This window comes from Anabrus simplex, chromosome 1 (assembly GCF_040414725.1).
Source record: "Anabrus simplex isolate iqAnaSimp1 chromosome 1, ASM4041472v1, whole genome shotgun sequence".
Classification (NCBI taxonomy): Eukaryota; Metazoa; Arthropoda; class Insecta; order Orthoptera; family Tettigoniidae; genus Anabrus; species Anabrus simplex.
The window spans coordinates 1084123781-1084148013 of NC_090265.1; the positions used below are offsets into that span (position 1 = coordinate 1084123781).

General features: G+C 39.7%; 1 protein-coding gene across 1 annotated transcript in view; it reads right to left on the minus strand.

Moving 5' to 3' along the window:
* LOC136876264 (uncharacterized) overlaps nt 1-23846 on the minus strand; it is a 95815-nt gene extending 71969 nt beyond the window's left edge. Inside the window, exons 1-2 of the mRNA XM_067150074.2 lie at nt 23621-23846; nt 8221-8340 (exon numbers count right to left, since the gene is read on the minus strand). Coding sequence (XP_067006175.2) covers nt 8221-8340; nt 23621-23723 — 223 coding nt within the window. The 5' untranslated portion in view covers nt 23724-23846. The remainder of the gene's footprint in view (nt 1-8220; nt 8341-23620) is intronic.
* Nucleotides 23847-24233: the final 387 nt, after the last annotated feature.

Below are 24233 nucleotides of genomic sequence, written 5' to 3' on the forward strand. Positions count from 1 at the left end.
GTATGGGACAAGGTTACCAGTGTTATTAAAAACATCCTCTTCTTTCAGTTTAGTTTGAGGGTCTCATTTCCGAAAGGCGCTGGAACAGGGTACTAAATAACTTTACAGGTGATGCACGGCATGGTGGATATTTGTCGGCATATACTGTAGATTACGTTTGGTTTGAGTAGTGTCCTTCTCTAGCTCTTTTTTCCTTTTTCCTTGCAATTATACCAGTAATGTCTGGAATAAGAGATCGGCTGACAGCAATTCTGAGAGCGTTCTTTAAATTACAATCAGAAATACTATGGAAAAAACAGATCCTTTTGACGATCATCATTTTGCAAATCTATTAATTCAAATTGCAAATTAGGAGACACACTTTCAACTGATATCGAAAAGGGCTTTACAAACATATCAAGCATTGGCTGCAGGTCAGTAATATCCTGTAACGAGAAACACACCTTTTTAAAATAAAAGTTATGTTTTTAATATATAAAATTACTTTCAAGTACCAAAGGGTACATATTTACATAAAGAGGTATTGTGGACGAATGTTTTCTAATTGCATGTTACGCTTGAACACTTAGAAATCATCTACTTTTTTTACAGTTGGCGATATACCGGTACTTTACCTGGAATCGGTCGCTAAACTCGTTTTCAAGAGATTGTAGCACCTCGACGTACTTTTCAAAGCGTGCTCCTTCCCGCACAGATGCTGTCAAACAAAATCATAGTAACGTTTTGAGTAAACCACTTTGTAAAACCTAGAGTATTTATCAAAGATTATAATATGTAGGCTATATATATATATATATATCACTTACCTAGCTCAGGGAAGTGTTCCGTATTTTCTTCCAAAAGGTTGTGTTTGAGAAGTTGAAGTTTCTGTTGGAAAGCCTTAATCTTGCTGACCATGTCGTTGATTAGATGATTTTCTTTTTGGAGTTTCAGACTTATATCATTTAGAAGAGCCATAATATCTGCTAAAAATCCTAAGTCAGCTGCCCATTCAGGGTCATGTAAAAGTGACTCTGGACGTCCTTTTTACACCAAAAACTCAGCAATGGCGTGGCGTATTCGAAAAATCGTAAAATCACCTTTCCTTAACCATCGCACCTCTGTATGGTAGGGGATATCGAGATACTCTTCCTCAAGTGAAACAAAAAATTCTTTGAATTGGCGATAAGTGAGCCCGCGAGAACGAATATAGTTCACGATACGCACCACTACGTTCATCGCATCTTGAAGACCGATAACTTGCATGCAAAGAGCTTCTTCGTGAGAAAAACAATGAATGGATGGCAAATTCGGCATATTAAGTTTTTTCCGTAGTAAGCCAGTAAACCCTTTTACTTTACCGTCTGTTGTCACGGAAAATAACTTTTCCCAAGTGAGTCCTATTCCTTCAGCTGCCATTTCGACCGCGTCTAAAATATCCGCACCTGTAGTAGTGTTCTTCATTGAAATCATATCTAGGAGCTCTTCGGTTACATGCAGGTCGTCGTCTACGCCACGTAAAAAAATGGCTAACTGGGATGTTTCGCTAATATCCATTGACTCATCAAGTGCAATGGAATACGCAAAGAAGTCTTGAGTTTTGGCTGAAAATTGTTCACGTGAATTCCCTACAATGTCGCTGATTCGTCGAGTTATTTTCATACTGGACAGTGGTATTCTGCTCTATGCTGGAGCTAATGTAGGATTCATTGTCTCTACTACGTCCAACAAAATACTCTTTATTAGTGGCCCTTCCATAAACGGCTTCCCAGCTCTTGCTAGCTGTAAAGCAACTTTATAACTAGCTCTAAGAGCAGCGTCACTACACCCTTCATCTTCTTCGCCCTAAATTAGATTTTTTTTTTTTCAAAAGCGAATTAGAAATACACATACATGTTTGAGAGGAATGTAAACATAATTTTAAAAATTGCAGAACCCATAACCAAAATGAAAATGCTACAGCACTGGGACAAACCTCATTTGTGGATATAGAATGCTCTTCTTCAAGATGTTTCCACTTCCTTAATTCTTTCTCTCTGGCGTCTCCTATGATTTCACAACAATTTTCCGAATGTAGTCTGTTGTAGTGTCTTTCAATAGACGACTTTCTTATGCAAGTAATTATCGCCCCACAGATTAAGCATTTGGCTTTATCATCACGACAGACAAAAAAAACAAAAAAAACTAAAGTTCCCAGTTCGATTGAAATGGACTTTCGGAAGTCTTTGCTTTCTTCGAAACAGGTTGCTCCATTATTATGTTGTTGTCGTGCGCTTATCTATTTCACTGATAAACACGTTGTCTACCATCAAACGCTTCGTCGCTCTCAGCATACTACACCATCGGAGTCAAGCCGAGTTGAGGCGAGTCGGACAGATGCACAGTGCACAGAGCCTATGCACCTCGCTCTGCACGCGTGAGAGTTTGGGGGTTTGAGAGGCCCTGCTCTATATTACTGTAGTTTGTCACTAAATTAATTCACTAGTATACTGTAGATTACCGGTAATAATTTAACTCAACTGTGAAACAGCAAGTCACGTTTCGAATGTCTGTATTACCATCTTCTCACTACATGCTTTCCCTCACTTAAATGCAGCAGTATAACTTCGTCCTCCACTTAATAGCTCATCTGTACAGTGTATGATGAGTTCCAGTGTCTTTTCCTATAGGTAAGCCTCCGCACCCATTTAAAATGTGCTATATTATTATTACTATTATTAATATTTCCCCGAGGAAAATTCGTATCTAGGCCACTCCTTTCATTCACCATTAGACCAACTTCTAAAGCGCCCTCTCATATAAATGCAATAAATAATGTTAAATTAAATCTGATAACATAGTCTGATAATTTTTTTTTTTTCCCACCATGCTAAAATATCACAATACTGCAGAAATGCCACAAGTAACTGGGGTTGTGGATGGAACTCTTATTAAAACTAATTCACTTCATGAAAATGTATTACTATCTGGATGGTAATTTTATCTTGTTCGATCAGAAGTTCATTAACAGAACCAAACAATATATCATTTTGTAATTTTCTGTAGTAAGCACAGCTAAGTTTCCTCCAGTTCAGCCATTTTCTATCACAGATACTTTTACATGACATACAGTACCACTTTTACAAGTTGTAGCCAAAGTATTATGGAAAATATGTTACCGCACAAGTACTTGTACCATATGCAATTAATTCTGGGCTGTAACTTGCAGCCTGTAAATTTGTAATCATTGTTGAATAGACTTTGGAATTACACCACACAAACCTATGAATAACCCAATAACATTTAATATGCTCCAGTTCTACCTTTAGAAGCATAGGCCGGTTGGCTAATATATAAACTTCTTTTCAACACTGACAGCCTTCACCTGTTCAATACCCTCTTCATATCAGATTGTCCAATTGCTTATCAGTCCACATGTGGAACATTTTGAGTAGGTACTGTACAATCCCAAATACCACCTGCCACTGAATAAGACCTGCACACCTGAATTTCTAACGACAAAATTTGGAAGAAAAATAAATCACATGTTTAATAATAATGCTATTTGCTTTACATCCCACTAACTACTTTTTTCGTCTTCAGAGATACCAAAGTGCCGGAATTTAGTCCCACAGAAGTTCTTTTATGTGCCAGTAAATCTACCGACACGAGGCTGACGTATTTGAGCACCTTCAAATACCACCGGACTGAGCCAGGACCGAACCTGCCAAGTTGGGGTCAGAAGGCCAGCGCCTCAACCGTCTGAGCCACTCAGCCCAGCCAAATCACATGTTTACTTACTAATTTGTTTAATTACTGCAAATGTGCCACAAAATTGCTCATTTAAAACCCTATACAAGAAATAAAAACAATTTAAAAAAATACAATGAAAAATAAAAATAGTTCAATATACAAATGATTCAATGTCATCAGAACTTTGATCACTGTCGCCTTACCATAGTTGTCCTCATTACCATCCATAGAATTTGAAATTCCACATGTCTTGAAACTTTTCCTCACCACGTCATGGGAGATGTGATCCCATGCAGACTTTATCCATTTGCATAGAAGTTCCACTTTGGGACGTTTCACTCATCCAGTTGGTGTCAGTGGGTGATCGCCGGCAGACGCCACCCAATCGGTGTGGAGCTGTTTCAATGCAGCTTTGAAAGATCGGTAGCATAGAGGTCAGCCCTCCTGGAATTATAGCCAGATCAGTTTTTCCTTCACTTATCAATTCCTTTACAGTCTCTGTAGTATGCCCGTGATACCTGTCGAGCACAATCAGGCTCTTCTTCTGCAATAAAGCTCTTGGGCAACGTTGTCAAACAAACTTCACCCAGTCCTCAATTAGCTCACTGTCCATCCAGCCAGATTTGTGGGTTTGAAAGAAAATACCAGACGGCAAATTTCCTTTCGGAAGTCTTTTTCTTTTCAGAACAACATAGAGACAAAGCTTGGTCCCGTGAACTAACATGCATAACATTATCGCGCAGCATTGCTTTTTGTTACCGCCTGTCCCGATAGTAATGCTTTTAGAGCCCTTAATACGAACCGTATTGTCTAGTAGCTTTTCAAAATAAACAGGCGTCTGATCAAAATTCCCAATTTGAGAAAGCAAATACAAATTTTGTTTCCACAAATGAATAATGTGTCAACAAAAGGCCAATTTTTCTTCGTAGGCAACAGAGAGACGTTGTGAAATAGATGTATGTCACAATTTATAAATTTCATTGTAAGTTTGGTTTTAAGAGATGATTTCCACCTTCTAATACTTGTTAATGGCTAATCTATGATTACATAAATTAGCTTATCGTCTATTTTGGACTTAGATTAACGTCTACTTAACACTACCAAACTTCAACTACGATTTCAAGGAGTTTCCCTCTGTCCAAATAGAAACTAAAATTCATAAGAGAATTTAAGTAAACAGCAATTTTACACATATACCTTCAAACCAACTATAAATATTCGTCATATTTTCACCTTCTGTTACAACTATAAGTTCCTTACTCACAGTAAATGACCGCAAATGCTTTTTTGATTTCATCACTAGTTACCACTGATGCTTCTTCAATCAGAACACAAAGTATTAATCAAATGCTACACCATGTGGTTCCGGTAAAGCAGAAGTAAGCGAGGGAGCAAGATTTCAGACCATGAGACCACAACATAAAAGGCTTAAATATGACCCGCACCCGAATTTAAGGAACAATATTTCTGAAAAAACACAGTGTTAATGACAATAACAACCTGATCCTAGAAGAGGAAGAAAAGAAGAAAACACTCAGCTTCTCATTAGTGCATGTTATTCTTCATACCTGGAATGTTACCATGCTTTCTTAAGTGTCACCAAACATTTTACCAGTGTTAAACATATTTTAATCAATTTTAAATCACCTAATGTTTTACTGTCTGCATCGGTTTTTGTATTGCACACTTTTTAGCTGGAGATGTCCCACAAATCGGGACAAAATATGTACTAATTAGATGTTAAGCTAAGACCAAAATAGACGATAAACTAAGTTTATGTAACCATAGGTTAGCCATTAAAAAGTATTGGAATGTGAAAATCATCTCTTGAAACAAAAGTAGATGTCTTCACATACACAATCCATTTCTTCGATAAAAGTTCCTTATCCACCGACCTGTTTAACTTGTGATCTCTCATGATTTTAGTTGACAGGTTTCAGTCGATACACCATAACCTAGTTCAAGTCTTTTAGTCATGTAATTATAAAGACTATCTTCAATTTCAGGAAACTGTGCACTCTGCCCTTGGAAAGCTCTACCATCACAGTTACTTTTTAATAACATTTCCTTCTTCCTCTAATTGTGAATACATGATTCATCAAATATCATATTTTCAGCTGGCGGCACAATTTCCGGTAGTTTCACCTTCTGTTACAACTATAAGTTCTTCCTCGCAGTAAATGACCGCAAATGCTTTTTTGAATTCATCACTTGTTACCACTGATGCTTCTTCACTCAGAACACAAAGTATTAATCAACTGCTACACCATGTGGCTCCAGTAAAGCAGAAGTGAGCGAGGGAGCGAGATTTCAGACCATGAGACCACGAAACAAAAGGCTTAAATATGACCTGCATTCGAATTTAAGGAACAATATTTCTGAAAAAAAAAAAAAAAGTGTGGACGGTATTCCACATCATATGGTAATTATAAATATGTACATGCCACAATGACTGCTCTTATTAAAGACAATGACCTCTACATGTCTTTCTAGGTCATTTCTTCTCAACATGGTAGCTAACAGGGAAAATAATAGCTTTTCTAGGGAAAGGTCACTAATAAAAAGGAAGATGACTACTGTGTACAAAGACTGGAAGGACAAAGATGATTACTATACTATCCGTGTTGCCTATCCTCCATGCAATATATTAGAACACAGGACAGAAAGACTGTCCTCTTGACACCCAAGTCTACTATTCAGTACAAAATATGAGTGTAGGAAAGGACACCTATTATATGGGGCCTTTCTCTTATTCCTCTCTCTTCAGTACAAAATGTAGATTCTTGATGATTGAGCAACAAAGTACCTGCCATCTTTCACCCTCCTGCTCAGCAAAATAAAATAGGATAAGACCATAAGGTTCTAACTTGTGAACTAAGTATTCAGAATGATTGTGTCTTAAATCTCCAAAAAACACTGAGGTAAAATCAATTTTTGATGAGAGTAGCTAGGTCCTCATTAGAATGAAAGAAAAAAAAAAGGCATCACCTTATCCAAGTCATTCTCAAGTAAACATCCATCTGGAAGACTCTCTGAATAGGTAACAAATCGTGTTGAAGAAATACCATCCATACTACTAGGGAAAAAAAAAAAAAATCAACAAGAGCGTGGCTTCAGTAAAGGCAAAGTAAAACTGGGTATGCTTGCAGAAGTTGCTATATTACAGTCAATAGAGTCATTCGCTACAATGCTTTTCAGACCCAGAATTATTATTAAGACACCTCAGGAATAACTGCAATGAATTTCACAACAATCAGTGCAAGATTAGTGAAATTGTGGTCATTTATTTTTGTGTATCTACACCAGCATTAGCTAACTCAGAAAATGGCCAGAAATAAGGATACTGCAGAGTGATTGTCAGCAATGAGTTAAGTATACAGTAACAGTCTATTCCTAAAGTTAAGTATTCTTAGTGTTTGTTCCCATCCTCCTTCCTAGTTCCTGCCTTAACACATTATTAGATACAATCCTATATCAATTTTTTCATTTGTTCACATTTCACGTTTTTAAGTTAATCCTTCAAACGGAATTTTAAAAACCAATGTATGTTATGAACAAACAGAAGATTTTAACTGCCTAGACATATAACCAAATAAAACTACACAAATACAACTACACTCACCAGATACGATGAGGATAAATACTGAGGGGACAATAGCTAGGACCAATTAGTGAAGGTAATTTTGTGATTGAAAAATGTCTGGATTGTTCAAACACTTTTCCTCAAGTGTATATAGAATTACTTCAGTTCACTAAACTAAAAATAGACAGCTAAACACATCTGAGACACATGCTCATTATATTCTAAACAACCAACAACTGTCAAGGTTCATCTTAAGATGCTATTGACTATTTAGAGAGAGAACTCTGAGTATCTAGTTTTTACATTCTTTTGTATACATATTCAATAATATTCCCAGAAAAGCTTTTAAGCAGTTGGTGGAGGGGAAATAAAATGAATAAATATGTAACATATAATATATGAAACATGCCACAGTGGTAAATTAATCAGTATAAAGAATATTCTACTTAAACATTCAGTTTCACAATGTAAATTGTGTCCTCATTATGAGTTGGTGCAGTTCTTTTCAGTCACACCCCCAACGGTGAACTGCATGTACTTTTCCAACCACACACCAGCCTTCCTGCCAACCTTAAATTTCTGACAGTACCAGAAATCAAACCTGGATCCCTAAGGATGGCAACTAATAGTGCAAACAGTTATGCTACAGAGGTGGACTAGTTTAAAAATGCCCTTGAATTTTTACTACATAGATTTGGCACCCTTGCTGCATATTCTATCCCTCCCAACAACTGCAACCACAGTATTCCTGCTCCAAATTATTTTTGTTCAAATACTATGTATGTAACAGACAAAAATATGACTTTTTTTCTAGTTACTACAAGATAACATTTTCATTAACTTTTATGACAGAAAAGAAATACACTACTAACACTAAATAAATTAATGAAATTAAAATTAAAATCAGTCAATCATTATAAACTTACATGTTTTCTTCTTTCCTTCTTCAGAATTCTGCTTCAAAATCAAATCAGCAAGTTTCTTCTGACGTTTCTTTGCTCGCTGCTTCTGCCTACGACTCAGAACTGGCTGAACTCCATGGTTAGCTGCCACAAAGGTAAAATAATGTTTCTAAGAGACTGCATAATTCTTATTTTGAAAGAAGAAAAGATTATATTACAACTGAAATGAATGGTGTGAGATAATAAGTTTTTAATACTATCAAATGATTAAATTATTCAGTCACAAACCATCTAGTGTGTTGTTAGTACCTACTGCCATAGTAGTGGTTCACTGCATCTCTTCCGATGACTCGTTAAAGCAGTAAAGCAATGGCCTTAGATCCCACCACCATTTGCTTTGAAAGAGACCTAAATCAGGTTCAGGATGTAGACTTATTTATGTTCCATGCTTGCCTTACCTCTCAACAAAATATAAAATAACCTATCAATTGGTGGATTGTCAGAGGCCTGTTATTCGGAGCAATAGGCACCCTCCCTAGTCAGACATTCCTACAAAATTTTAAAGTTCCATTCTGAGAAATAGAAGAAATAGTAGTACAGATACTGAGGGACACTCTACAAATCATTCACTTCCATCTATATCTGAGAATGTGATTGACATTCCTCCCCCACTAACTCTGGAAAAAAAGAAGATAACAGCATTAAAGATTAAATTTCCACTTTTTGATATTTTTAAACTTCAATGAAATTGTAACTGTATTCCAGATCCGAATGGTCACCCTTATTGGAGGACGGATGATTTATTTCCTTAATAAATCTCTCTCTAAAAAAATAAAAGTTTTGACTGTACATTGCTCAGAATTAAAAAAAGAACTGTATTTCTGCATCAGCTGTGTCCGCAGTAAGAGGGAAATGCAATTTTTAATTTTTTATCATCTCTGTCTGTATGTACATGCATCACGAAAAAACAGCTGAATAGAATGAAATGAAAATCGGTATGTAAAGCTGGGGACTAAAACACTACAATCTAGGCTATAAATAATTTGATTTAAGCTGATGGAAATGGTAGCTTAGAGGAAGGGCTCAAATTTAATTCTCATATATCTATGTTGGTCTTATCGACAAACACTACATAACAAAAGTTGTAGCAAGTACAATTTTGTCTACTACAGTTTTACTGTGTCTCCCATAAGTCCAACCCTCATCCACGTCGTGGGAGATGGGCAACGTTAGAAGTAGGGGAATGCCTGTAAAGGTGAAGTACAGTGGGGACTTGTGTGCCCCAGGACCGCTACAGTAGCTGTGAAGGCCTTACAGGAACACTGAAAATAGCAGCTAACGGGGCTCTGGTGAAGCTACTGCCTTGTAGTATAGGAAGTTGGTTCTCAAAAGGCTAAGGGAAGAAACCCTGACAGAAAATCAGCACGCCTAGCTGCTATAGGAGGCAGGCTCTCCACTGGGCTTTGAGTGCTGTGGGCTAATAAATTGCACACCCAAGAATCAAGTATTACATAAACTGTGTCCTATGCTCCACCCAGGAGTGATAGGAATTAAGTAAGTCACAGTTTTACCGTACCAGCTATGATGGGAGAGATATTCATGAATTCAGACCTTTCTAGCTTAGTTCATATCAACGGTCCAGAGAAAATGGCCAAACAAAATATAATGAAAATCTATATAAAAAGGCACTATAGTTTAGGCTATAAATAATTTTATTCATGCTGGGTGAAATGGTAGTTTAGGGGAATGCCAAAAATTTAATTCTCAAATATCTGTGGTGTTAGTGGCCCTATCAATAAACACTACATAACAAAAGTTGTAGATAATACAATTTCCGATTATTTACGTATTATACAGATTTACTGTACTGCCTATGATAAAAGAGATATTCATAAGTTAGACTTTTGTTGCTTAATCCATGTCAAAGCCAAGCATCACCAACATAGAAATATTGTTCAACTGTGTTAACTGGCCATGGTAGTGGCTTTTGTCGTGATTATCTTAAGGTGAAAACTGTGTGGTCATCAGTTCATACCAGCAGGAAAAGTGTAAAAATGACTATCAAAATGAGAAAAAAATTGTGAAGGAACATCATGAAAGAAGGGCGAGTGGCTCAGACGGTTGAGGCGCTGGCCTTCTGACCCCAACTTGGCAGGTTCAATCCTGGCTCAGTCCGGTGGTATCTTAAGATGCTCAAATATGTCAGTCTTGTATTGGTAGATTTACTGGAATCGTTCTGGAAGGATCTGGACCCACACATCTTGCACTGCTACCCTCAATTGGTCTTGTGTAGTTGGTGCAGGGTTCATGGAGTGTACACCAGCATCGACAACATTCCATAAATGCTCGATTGTATTAAGATCAGGGGATCTGGAGGGCCAATCCATGGTCGTAACATCACTGGAGTGCTCCTCCAACCACCTGTGTGCCACCACAAAGGGCGCATTGTTCTAATTGTTCTGTTGAAACATGGCATCTCCATCAGGGTAATCTAGGGCCAGAAAGCGATGCAGATGGTCTGAAAGAATGTCCACATTACGTGCACCTGTAAGTGTTCCCTGCAGCCGGACAATGGGGCCTAATTATGACCATGAAAATGCTGCCCACACCAGAACTGAGCCACCTTCCGCCTGGGCACAACCTTGTTGACACGCAGGATCTATAGCTTCATGGGGCATATGCTACACTCTCACGTACCCATCAGCTCGATATAACTGGAACCAGAATTCATCGGACCATACCATACACCACCATTGTTCCATGAACCATTGCCAATGTTTGCAAACCCACACGTAATTGAGCTCTGTGTCAAGATGTCAGCAAAGGGACACGAATTGGTCGTCGGCTGGTAAAGCCTATGCAGTGTAGTTGCTTCCTTACAGTCCTGGTAGAACTGGGTTCCTGACTCCCAACATTCAACTGAGCAGTAATCTAACTCACAGTAGCCCCTAAGCGCCCAGTATGGTTCTGTGGAGGTGATGTGATGTCCATTCGTTCAGCACTTATGGTTCTCCCTAGCGGCGGTTTACGCGGGTGGTAACATTCTCTCTGCAATATTGAAGATCGACCCTCGACGCCTTTGACCTCGGAAACCTGAATTCGCGTGTAATCCCATGTACCATGATCATCCCACGTTCAAAGTCAGTTAACTCGCAGCGTGTTGCCATTTTCACGACACTGGTGTCTCTGACAGACTGCTCAGCTACGCCGCAACTAGCCGCAGCGCTCAGGGGTCATAAAGGCAAATTTTCTAAGGGGACACCCCTTCCCATGACTTTTGGACACTCAAATGTATAAATTACCTGAAAAAGAAAACAAATGGTAATAGAATTATATTAGGACAACTTAATTTTTCAGGTATAATCCTGTTACCTCGTTTTCTTGTTCAAGTGGTTCATAAAAGTATTTATTTACTTATTTATTCAAAAATTAGTTTTGGCAGACTGAAGAACCTAACAGTTATAAATTAACTAAGTCAAAACCAAAAAGATATAACCATAGATAACACAAAAAATGTCATCGCTTCATCACCAGCTTCCAGCAAGTTGAGCAGTCCACTGTCATTTGTTATGAACGAGTGACTTGAAGTTGTTCATTCCACTCGGATTGACAGTGATTAGAAACTTCATCATTTAAGCACTTTTGTAGTGAGAGCACAGGAAAACTTGTTGATCTATGTTCAGTGGCTGCTGAACTTTAACTTCAGTGCACTCATTTATTATTGTTCTGCAGTTCAGGTACCTATTCTTGAATACTGCTAGCATTCTTTTACACTTTCTTTTCTTGGTCAGAATATGAAATGTTTTGTTCTTGTCACGAGTGTCATTAGTGTTCTCGTAAATTCTCGGGAGACAGTAGTTCTAATTATGCTGAATAGAACTCTTAAAGCAGAATAAGAGGCACCTGTTTTAATTTTAATCAGAAAAAGCATTAACTGGATTTCTTTAGATATCCATAAGCTGACGATTCTGGTAAGAGAATAAACAGTAAATTAAACACCTCATGTGTTACATACAGACTTCAAACCATGCGACTGTGCATCATCTTTAATAGAGGAATATCCATAAAATCTTAGCCTTTCATTCAGTTCACACTCAGTTCCACTACTCTTACCACATTTAACTAACCCAGCATTTACAGGTATGTTTGCTTGTGTACACACATCACTCCCATTCATCACACAGCAAAAAATTAGTTCACTTTCATTAATATATAGAGAGTCTGTTTCTACGCTTGCATGTACTTTGCCATCATCTGAACGAAATTTGTCTGCCAAACTGTTACATTTAATTCTTTTGATAAGTCACTGGAATCGATCTGATGATTGATGGGGTGAAAAACTTTTTTTTTTTTTTAACTCTCTGGGAAAATGGCAGGCAAATAAGTGGGGCTTAGAGGATGACCAGACCTGTTTCCAGTGAAGTAAGCGCTCCATATTCTGAAGTTTGTAGTAGCCTCCTACAGTGATCCATCAAGACTAGAAACAAACAGGTTACAAAAATAACAGCGGAAACTCTCTCAAAAAATGCATAGCTTTTTGACAAGACAGTGCCACTAACGCTATCCAGCGGCTCGCAGTTAAAACTACTTACAACTCTTGTCTGCTCCTGTTGGTTGCTATGTCATAATACCAGAACAAGAGATCTCAAAATTTCACTTGTATAAGAAAACATATTGCATTTAAGTTTTAAAGGAATTATGGAGCAGGTTTTCAAGTAGAAAATGTTGGATCTGGGGTTATAACATTTTATTAGCCAAGAGATAAGGCATGAAACATGGCAGCCATCTTAGGCCTGCAGCTAGACCAAAATCACATTAGCTGTGATACTGTTGGCAATTTTCACATAAGGTATTAAAAGAAAAAACTTCATATTTTCAAAAATAACTTAGCCTACTGTACATGTGGTAAATTCTGTAAATTAAAGTTTAGGGCATGAAACATTATTCGTAACAATTTATATACAACTAAGGCCATGCAACCATATTTCCATTAAATTCACTTAGGCACACATTCTATTTTTTTTTTTTTTTTTTTTTTTTTTTTTTTTTTGTAATTAGAGATTAGGTACGATATGTACAGTGACAACTATGCACATATGATAATTATATAAAAACTCTCTTATTATGTGGATCAACATGCACATTAAACATGAAATCACATATGTGTTACTTTCTGTAATTTGACATGTTTCTTTTTCTGTTCAGATGTATAGGAACCTTTAGTTTTGTTTACAACTGTTTTACTGAGGATTGGAAAGTATTTATGGACCAACAAGAAATAACAATTGTCACACACGCATCTACACTAAAATCTCAACTCATACACACATTTCGTTATTTTTTAGATATCTGTAGAAAGACATTGACGCACTTTGCTGCCTGTAATTATTACAACCATATACTGTATAGTGCAAATATTGCCTCTTCTAGCCATTTTTCCTTAAAATAATTAAATATTATTCACACTTGGCATTGTACGGTATTACTTTTCATAGCTGTTGATTCCTGGTTGTTGGTATGCACTTCGAGCCACCAGAGTAAGGCTAGCTATCGCAAGTTTTCAGACCTGCTTTCCACTATTATCTAATCTATTTGCTACAAACAATAAAAATAATTAATCAAACCAAAAAATAAGTTTCAAGAATTGAAACCGCTGATATATTTACACAAAACCACATAACACGTGCACTTACTTCTTGCGGTTCACAGCCTTCATCCATAGTATCCTTTTCTATTTCTGTGCTTTGTTTTGGAAATGTGTAAAACACAACATCACCTATATTTTTAAACGTGTTTTTTACCATGCATTCTACACAACAGTAACATACATAAATGACTTCCAACTGTGTCTCGCAGATACCTCTCCCGTGATTAGTTCCAGGGTGCAGCACTGGTGAAGGTTGCACGGTGCCTCGGTGAATTACAATGAACTTGTCACTAGCCAATACTGTCCCAGGGGATGCTAGAAGTCTACTGGCCGCTTCACAGCCATAACCTGGGAGCTTAGGCACCCAGTGCAATGTTCTTGTCACTAGCCAGACCTAACCAATCCAGAGCAATGGTTTAATCACTAGCCGGTCATATCTCATATTCTGTCATGTTCTTGTCACCAGCCATAATCACAGTCTTGTTACGCCGTGATAGCGGCAACATAAACCTCTTGTTTACAAACCAGTTATTACCGTTTTACCCAATCTAGTGACCCCTTGATTTGCTTCTTTTTTTTTTTTTTTTTTGCGTCTCACTGACACAGGTAGGTCTTATGGCAATGATGGGATAGGAAAGGCCTAGGATATGGAAGGAAGCGGCCGTGGCCTTAATTAAGGTACAGTCCCAGCATTTGCCTGGTGTAAAAATGGGAAACCACGGAAAGCCATCTTTAGGGCTGCCAACAGTGGGTTTCAAACCCACTATCTCCCGGATGCAAGCTCACAGCCGCGCGCCCCTACCCGCACGGCCAACTCGCCCGGTCCTTGATTTGCTATGCTTGATCTATATTATATTTATACATTGTGTCAAACAGCCAAAAGATACCAGGTCGTCAATCTCCTCTCAAATTATTCGCCATTACCGTAAATCTCAACCTTCCAATGCTGTCACCCATGACGTCACACAGACTCACGACTCAGTCATGGAACTCGTGTTTGCCCATGCCTGTGGATCGTGGACTTATACAAAAAATAGGAGGTATCAGCTAAAGAAAAAGAAGGGCCATGAAGGCCGTGAAATGAAAGACACCCTGGGCCTTGTAAACCTAATACCGTTGGAGTCAGAAAAGAACAGATGACCAACGGGATAAGACAGATGGAGGTGAGGAGCCTGGAACTAGTAAGTGGAAGCAATACCATGACTCGGCCAAGTGCCCAGTGGTCACCAACTCACGCTCGCTAGTTGAGCCAATGGGGCTTCTTACAGTTCCATCTTACTACAGGCAGGGGTACAGTGGATATTATTCTACCTTCTACAACTACAGGGAGGTAACAGGAATAAGAGATAAAGGATGCAGATGAACAAAGTAATATATGGGTCATTAAGTAAATGCTGGATGGGGGGGGGGGGGGGTTGGGGGAGTTGGGAGGGGTCACAAATAAAAAAGGATCCTCATTCTGCACTTCATAGCTTCTTCACTTAGAACTAACCAACGATATATCTAAAAGAGTATAGCATAAAAGTATAGTATAAAAGTAACATAAGAGCACTGAAGTAGGTAACAGTGCTCCATCAGTAAATTTTGGCTACTGGTAGGCAACATTACAGATGCATTTGGCCCCTCTCAGCAAATTGCGGTAGAAATTCAGTAAGGGTTACATTACTTTTATAGCATGATAAGGATGTAATATGTTGGAAATCTTAAGTGTAATACCTTGTAGAGGAGAGATGTGTTCACTGCGACAGTTAAGAATCCACCCGCCGTCACCCAGAAGTAATTTTCCTTTTATAACCTAATACAATTTATCACGCGCCATAGTCCATCGCCTAACTACGTTCCAGCATTTCGATTGGGTGAGACACAATGGTATATGACGTCACTCGTAGCAATGAAGTAAATGAATTCCGTTACCAACACACGCACAAGAAATACACAACTGCCCAGACCAATGGAGTTGTCACGCGGTATACTAGAGGCCTAGGGCCGCTTCGCGGCTTCTAACCTGAAACCCCCTTTGCTTGATCCAGACCAATGGCTTTGTCACTGACCAATGGTCTACCCAATCCAGACCAATGGCTTTGTCATTGACCAAGGGTCTAACCAATCCAGGCCAATGGCTTTGTCACTGACCAATGGTCTAACCAATCTAGACCAATGGCTTTATCACGCGGGATACTAGATAAGAGTTGGCGTTTGACATTTCTTAGAGGGAGGTCTGTTTACTGCCTGCCGAGGCGGGATAAAAGGAGTGGCTGTGTGGTTGCCATGGAAACGAGGGTAGGGCAACTGCAGTTGCCATGGATATAAAATTTCAGGGCAGCTTGTCTTGCCGGGAGTTGCCAAACCTCTCACTTCACTTGTGAGCTAGATCCTGTCGCAAGCAGTTCAGTGTGAGTGGCCGTTAGTAAATTTCTAACATTTTTTTTTTTCTAGGGGCTTTACGTCGCACCGACACAGATAGGTCTTATGGCGACGATGGGATAGGAAAGGCCTAGGAGTTGGAAGGAAGCGGCCGTGGCCTTAATTAAGGTACAGCCCCAGCATTTGCCTAGTGTGAAAATGGGAAACCACGGAAAACCATCTTCAGGGCTGCCGATAGTGGAATTCGAACCTACTATCTCCCGGATGCAAGCTCACAGCCGCGCGCCTCTACGCGCACGGCCAACTCGCCCGGTAATTTCTAACATTACATACATATATACATACATTATCATTATAGACTGTTATGCCTTTCAGTCTGCAAGCCTCTGAGAATTTACTAAACGTCGCCACAATCCTCGATTTGCAACTAGTGTTGTGGCCTCATTTAGTTCTATACCTCTTATCTTTAAATCGTTAGAAACCGAGTCTAACCATCGTCGTCTTGGTCTCCCTCTGCTTCTCTTACCCTCCATAACAGAGTCCATTATTCTCCTAGGTAACCTATCCTCATCCAGTCGCCTCACATGACCCCACCACCAAAGCCGGTTTATGCGTACAGCTTCATCCATCGAGTTCATTCCTAAATTAACTTTTATCTCCTTGTTCTGAGTACCCTCCTCCCATTGTTCCCACCTGTTTGTACCAACAATCATTCTTGCTACTTTCATGTCTGTTACTTCTAACTTATGAATAAGATATCCTGAGTCCACCCAGCTTTCGCTCCCGTAAAGCAAAGTTGGTGTAAAAACAGACCGATGTAAAGATAGTTTCGTCTGGGAGCTGACTTCCTTCTTACAGAATACTGTTGATCGCAACTGCGAGCTTACTGCATTAGCTTTACGACACCTTGATTCAATCTCACTTACTATATTACCATCCTGGGAGAACACACAACCTAAATACTTGAAATTATCGACCTGTTCTAGCTTTGTATCACCAATCTGACATTCAATTCTGTTGAATTTCTTACCTACTGACATCAATTTAGTCTTCGAGAGGCTAATTTTCATACCATACTCATTGCACCTATTTTCAAGTTCCAAGATATTAGACTGCAGGCTTTCGACACAGTCTGCAATTAAGACCAAGTCGTCAGCATAGGCCAAACTGCTAACTACATTTCCACCTAACTGAATCCCTCCCTGCCATTTTATACCTTTCAGCAGATGATCCATGTAAACTACGAACAGCAAAGGTGAAAGATTACAGCCTTGTCTAACTCCTGTAAGTTTTTTTTTTTTTTTTTGCTAGTTGCTTTACGTCGCACCGACACAGATAGGTCTTATAGCGACGATGGTACAGGAAAGGGCTAGGAGTGGGAAGGCAGTGGCCGTGGCCTTAATTAAGGTACAGCCCAAGCATTTGCCTGGTGTGAAAATGGGAAAACACGGAAAACCATTTTCAGAGCTGCCGACAGTGGGGTTCGAACCTACTATCTCCCGAATACTGGATACTGGCCGCACTTAAGCGACTGCAGCTATCGAGCTCGGTACTCCTGTAAGTACCCTGAACCAAAAACTCATTCTACCATCAATTCTCACTGAAGCCCAATTGTCAACATAAATGCCTTTGATTGATTTTAATAATCTACCTTTAATTCCATAGTCCCCCAGTATGGCGAACATCTTTTTCCTTGGTACCCTGTCATATGCTTTCTCTAGATCTACGAAACATAATCATAACTGCCTATTCCTCTCGTAGCATTTTTCAATTACCTGGCGCATACTGAAAATCTGATCCTGACAGCCTCTCTGTGGCCTGAAACCACACTGGTTTTCATCCAACTTCCTCTCAACGACTGACCGCACCCTCCCTTCCAAGATGCCAGTGAATACTTTGCCTGGTATACTAATCAATGAGATACCTCGATAATTGTTGCAATCCTTCCTGTTCCCTTGCTTATAGATAGGTGCAATTACTGCTTTTGTCCAATCTGAAGGTACCTTACCAACACTCCACGCTAATTTTACTGCTCTATGAAGCCATTTCATCCCTGCCTTCCCACTATACTTCACCATTTCAGGTATAATTTAATCTATTCCTGCTGCCTTATGACAATGGAGTTTATTTATTATCCTTTCCACTTCCTCAAGCATAATTTCACCAACATCATTTTCCTCCTCCCCATGAGCTTGGTTGTTTGCAACACCACCATTATGATTTCCTTTTACATTGAGAAGATGTTCAAAATATTCCCTCCACCTCTCCAGTGATTCCCTGGGATCCATTATGAGTTCACCTGAATTACTCAAAACACTGTTCATTTCCTTTTTCCCTCCCTTCCTAAGATTCTTTATTACTGTCCAGAAAATGTTTCCCTGCTGCTTGACCAAGCCTTTCCAGGTTATTACCAAAATATTCCCATGACTTCTTTCTGGATTCAACAACTATTTGTTTTGCTCTGTTTCTTTCATCTACATACAAATCCCTGTCTGCCTCGGCCCTTGTTTGGAGCCATTTCTGATAAGCCTTCTTTTTACGTTTAGAGGCTGCTCTCACTTCATCGTTCCACCAAGATGTTCGCCTTTTTCTATCTCTACACACAGTTGTTCCTAGGCATTCCCTTGCCGTTTCTACTACAGCATCCCTGTATGCCACCCATTCGCTTTCTATATCCTGAACCTGCTTACTGTCTACTGTCTGAAATTTCTCACTAATCATATTCATGTACTTCTGTCTAATTTCCTCATCCTGGAGATTTTCTACCCTTATTCGTTTGCATACAGATTTCACTTTCTCTACCCTGGGCCTAGAGATACTTAGTTCACTACAGATCAGATAGTGGTCTGTATCATCGAAAAATCCATGAAAAACTCGTACATTCCTAACAGATTTCCTGAATTCAAAGTTTGTTAAGATATAGTCTATTATGGATCTGGTATCCCTAGCCTCCCATGTGTAGCGGTGAATAGCCTTATGCTTGAAGAATGTATTCGTAACAGCTAAACCCATACTAGCACAGAAGTCCAGCAAACGCTTCCCATTCCCATTAGCTTCCATATCTTCCCCACATTTACCAATCACCCTTTCGTATCCTTCAGTTCTATTCCCAACTCTCGCATTGAAATTGCCCATTAGCACTATTCTATCCTTGCTGTTGACCCTGACCACGATGTCGCTTCATAAAACTTGTCAACTTCATCCTCATCTGCACCCTCACATGGTGAATACACGGATACAATTCTTGTCCTAATTCCTCCCACTGACAGATCTACCCACATCATTCGCTCATTTACGTGTCTAACAGAAACTACGTTGCGTGCAATGGTATTCCTGATAAAGAGCCCTACCCCAGACTCTGCCCTTCCCTTTCTAATACCCGTCAAGTACACTTTATAATCTCCTCTCTCTTCCTCATTATCTCCCCTTACCCGAATATCACTTACTCCTAGCACATCCAGATGCATCCTCTTTGCTGACTCAGCCAGTTCTACCTTCCTTTCTTCCATAAGCCCCATTAATATTGATAGCTCCCCATCGAATTCCATTTCGTTCGCCAAGTTGTTTCCAAGGAGTCCCTCGCCTGTCAAATGGGAGTGGGACTCCATTACTCCCATAGGTCCGAGGCTTGCTTAAAGTGTTCTGAGCTCGGTAAATTCATGAAGCAGGATGCTGCCCTACTTGCACATAGTCCAAGTGAGGATCTCTCCTCTAACGGGTTATGGACCACCGGTGAATTGTACAGTCCTAGCCGCCTGAGCACAAGGAGGGCCACGACACAGAATATGTCCGAGATGCCCACTCCCATTCCATAGCAACTGGTATCCCGACTCTCAGGACCACTTACTAGGCCACTCAGCCGTTGCCCATGGTTCACGAACTAGGACGTGACTACAGTAACCCAGAAACATTAACCATAGTAAATTTCTAATTGTATTTTAAATACTATTTACGTACGTATGCACGTGCAATCATTGTATTTTAATTTATATTTCAAGTACGATGAATACTCCTCGAGGGAGTTCGAATCCCACCGTCGGCTCTTCTCAGAATAGTTTTCTGTGGATTGATATTTTCACTTCCATGCAAATGCCGGTATAGTTCCGATCTATAGGCACCCCTTACCCAATTTCATTCACCATAACACATTTGGCCTTAATTAGCTCCTCAACTGAGGTTGGTGCCTGGAAGGGCATCCGGCAGTAGAAACATGCTGTATAAATTAATCTCTTCTCATCCTGACCCGGTATGAATAAACAAGACTGAGAGGTAGACATACATACAGACAGAGGAAAGAAGGCTGATTATATTTTGAGCAGCTGCTTACTTAACGTCATAGTATGAATATTTGAACAGTTTGAGCATTATTTATTTATTTTTATTTATTCCTGACTTACATTTGTGGCGAAGTTAGGGCTCACGGCCCTCTCTTACACTTAACCACTATAAACAAAATTTAAAAATGTAAACATAAAAGGACATACAAAATTCTAAAAAGAAATAATACTACGGACAGATAACTCTAAGACTAAGTTAGGCCTACATATCAGTACAGCAATTAATGTGACAATACTAATAATAATAATAATAATAATAACAATAATAATAATAATTTCCTTCTGACTCAATATTTCCAGAAATTTTTTGACAACCCAGCAACATTCCCAGCTTTCCTGTGCACTGGCATCACATTTCTGAAACCAAAGGATGAAAATCTGCAAAATCCAGCGAAGTATCGGCCTATAACATGTCTATCTACTCTATATAAGATATTTACATCTATAATAGCCAACAGAATTTTGAAACACTGCGAGGAAAACCACATCATTGCCGAGGAGCAAAAGGGTTGCAAGAAGAATACCAAGGGGTGCAAGGAGCAACTGATTATCGACACTGTGGTCCTGGAACAAGCACACCATAAATCCAGGAACCTATACACGTGCTTCATTGACTACCAAAAGGCCTTTGATTCAGTACCACACACTTGGCTCATACATGTTCTGGAACTATATAAAGTTGACCCCTCAATCATTCACTTCCTGAAGACGGTAATGGCAGACTGGAACACCTCACTTCACGTTTCTCTAAGAAACTGCAGTGTTGCAACAAGACCCATACCAATATGACGAGGGATCTTCCAAGGGGACTCACTGAGTCCATTATGGTTCTGCATGGCATTAAATCCACTATCCTACCTACTGAACACAAGTGGGTATGGATTTAGCATTAAGAATAAGCGAGAAGAGCTATTCAAAATCAACCACCTACTCTATATGGATGACATTAAGCTGCATGCCTCCACCAAACCCCATCTCCAACATCTCTTCTCAATTACGAAGACATTTTCTTCAGATATAGGCATGTAACCATTCATTTAATACTAATATTGTCCCCTATTGTATAGGAAAGTGTAAGTTAACTGTTAGTATGAGATGAGCTACAATTGCTTTAAAAAGGGTAGCACTGTCGAAGATGTTAAGTGTTACAGCAAAATCCTTTGCTTTGAAATCGGAAAGTGTAAAATTCAGCGGTTTTAATACGCCCATCTTTTGTCCTACTTCTTAAAACTCACTTAACTGCCTTTACACCCACAACTATCTGGTAACTATAAATAAAAGGGTTTTTTTTTGCAAGTAGCTTTACGTCGCACCGACACAGATAGGTCTTACAGCAACGATGGGACAGGAAAGGGCTAGGAATGGGAAGGAAGCGGCCGTGGCCTTAATTAAGGTATAGCCTGGTGTGAAAATGGGAAACCGCGGAAAACCATCTTCAGGGCTGCCGACAGTGGGGTTCGAACCCACTATCTCCCGAATACTGCATACTGGCCGCACTTAAGCAACTGCAGCTATCCAGCTCGGCAAACAAAAGGTTTATTTGAGTCCTGTTTATACCCTGTCAGTCCCGATATAAACGCATCAGTCTCAAACGGTAAATATAAGTAATTTAATGACTTTCAACATACGATTCGTAAGATTCCCAGTTCCGCCAGTTACTTGAGGGATGTCTTCCTGTACCAATCCTGCAGTAAGGATTTCCCTCACAGCAACCTCACTGTTTGTATGACACTGATAAGAACCTGATTGTTTGTATAAGAGTGATCGCAAATGGGACGACACCGCCTGGCCAGGTAGTCTACAACAGATCACAGCGGTCAGAATGAAGGAGGGAACAAGTGAGCCAGAAGCGAGGGGTAAGAGCATGTAGAAATGAATGCTGGAATGTGGCAACATCGTGAAATGGCATGTGCAGTGCTCCTCCCTCCAACCTTACCTGTCAGATGCCAACTTTAGTTAAGTCTAGTATAGTTCGTTATATGAACAGTTGGCAGCTCTGTCCACCGCACGATCAAGCCCTTCACGAGACGCGAGCGAGAAACAAATGACAGTGCAATCGCGTCTAGATGCGTGCCCTGGAAAATGCAACCTGTTCTGAACTTTTGCCCAAATTGCAAAAGACAGAAATTGACATTTCATTTTATTAAGGAACAGCCATTAAAAACATAAAAATTATTGAGGAATGAGACCTGCAATGCAATGTCAGACAGATAAATAACTCTACTAGCAATTGCTATAGGCCTATTCAACTTATCACTAACGACCATAACAGGTACGGGACTGTATGATACTAATGAATGAAAGTCAACAGCCTGTTTCCAGTCATTCGACCTGGTTAGGTTTGCTATTTTGCTTCACGTCGCACCGACACAGATATGTCTTACGGCGACGATGGGATAGGAAAGGCCTAGGAAGTGGAAGGAAGCGGCCGTGGCCTTAATTAAGGTACAGTCCCGGCATTTGCCTGGTGTGAAAATGGGAAACCAAGGAAAACCATCTTCAGGGCTGCCGACAGTGGGGCTCGAACCCACTATCTCCCGATTACTGGATACTGGGCGCACTTAAGCGACTGCAGCTATCGAGCTCGGTGACCTGGTTAGGAATGGAACGAATGAAGCCCCCATCTAGTGGCGAGGATAGGAATTGTGGCGGCTGCCGAAGCCTGTCGTACTCCTCTGGGGCAATGATTAATGAATGACAGAAGAAATGAAATGATACTGGAGAGTGTTGCTGGAATGAAAAATAAGACAGGGAAAACCGGAGAACCCGGAGAAAAACCTGTCCCGTCCCCGCTTCATCCAGCACAAATATCACATGGAGTGACCGTGATTTGAACCACGGAACCCAGCGGTGAGAGGCCGGCGCGCTGCCGCCTGAGCCACGGAGGTCCTTTGCATGATACTAATGTCGCTAAATAAACATATTTAATATATTTCATTGATAACCAAAATTCTAAACACGTTTAATATAAATGTGGCTTAAATGACAGAGCTGAAAGTAAAAGGGATAGTGTAGATAGAGAAATACACGGATTGTTAAGGAAAACATAACCTAAAGTTCCATAAATTTAACTCACATGCTAAAGTCCCCGAGAAGTCAGGGTCCTTCTGTTTCTTTGCCTTGCGGCCAGGACCTTTCTTAGGTTTAATCTCACCATCAGTCTTCAATTTTCTACCCATATTTCCCTAAAATAATCAACAGGCAACTTTCAAACTATATGAATATGTCACCACACCGCACTGAACCTCATTCTGCCCTAACCTATAAAAACACAACACACGTGAAACAACTCTCACCCGGCCTTCCAGTGAACAGTTGATGTGCCGGGCAAAGAATAGCGTACTGACAAAGACAATAATGCGTCTGGACAAGCAACGATGTTGATGTGAATCAAAAAGGCTGTGCATAATGTGTGAAGTTTTGGAAAGAAGACGAATGTTACTATTGTGAATCCAGTAAACGTTAATTGCATCTTTAAATATACGGTTGAGAATTCAGGGAAAGAATGAAACGGATAGTTCCATTACTGTTCCAACATAAATTGTAGCAGAAGCTTCGGACAAAGGGTGACTGACTAGCTAAAACCTATGGGGTCAAACACTCGTAGTGCAGTAGACAACGAGATTCTTCATGTAATTACACCTTGAGGTTTGCTAATTCCACTTTCATCACAAAAGAGCGAATCTTCC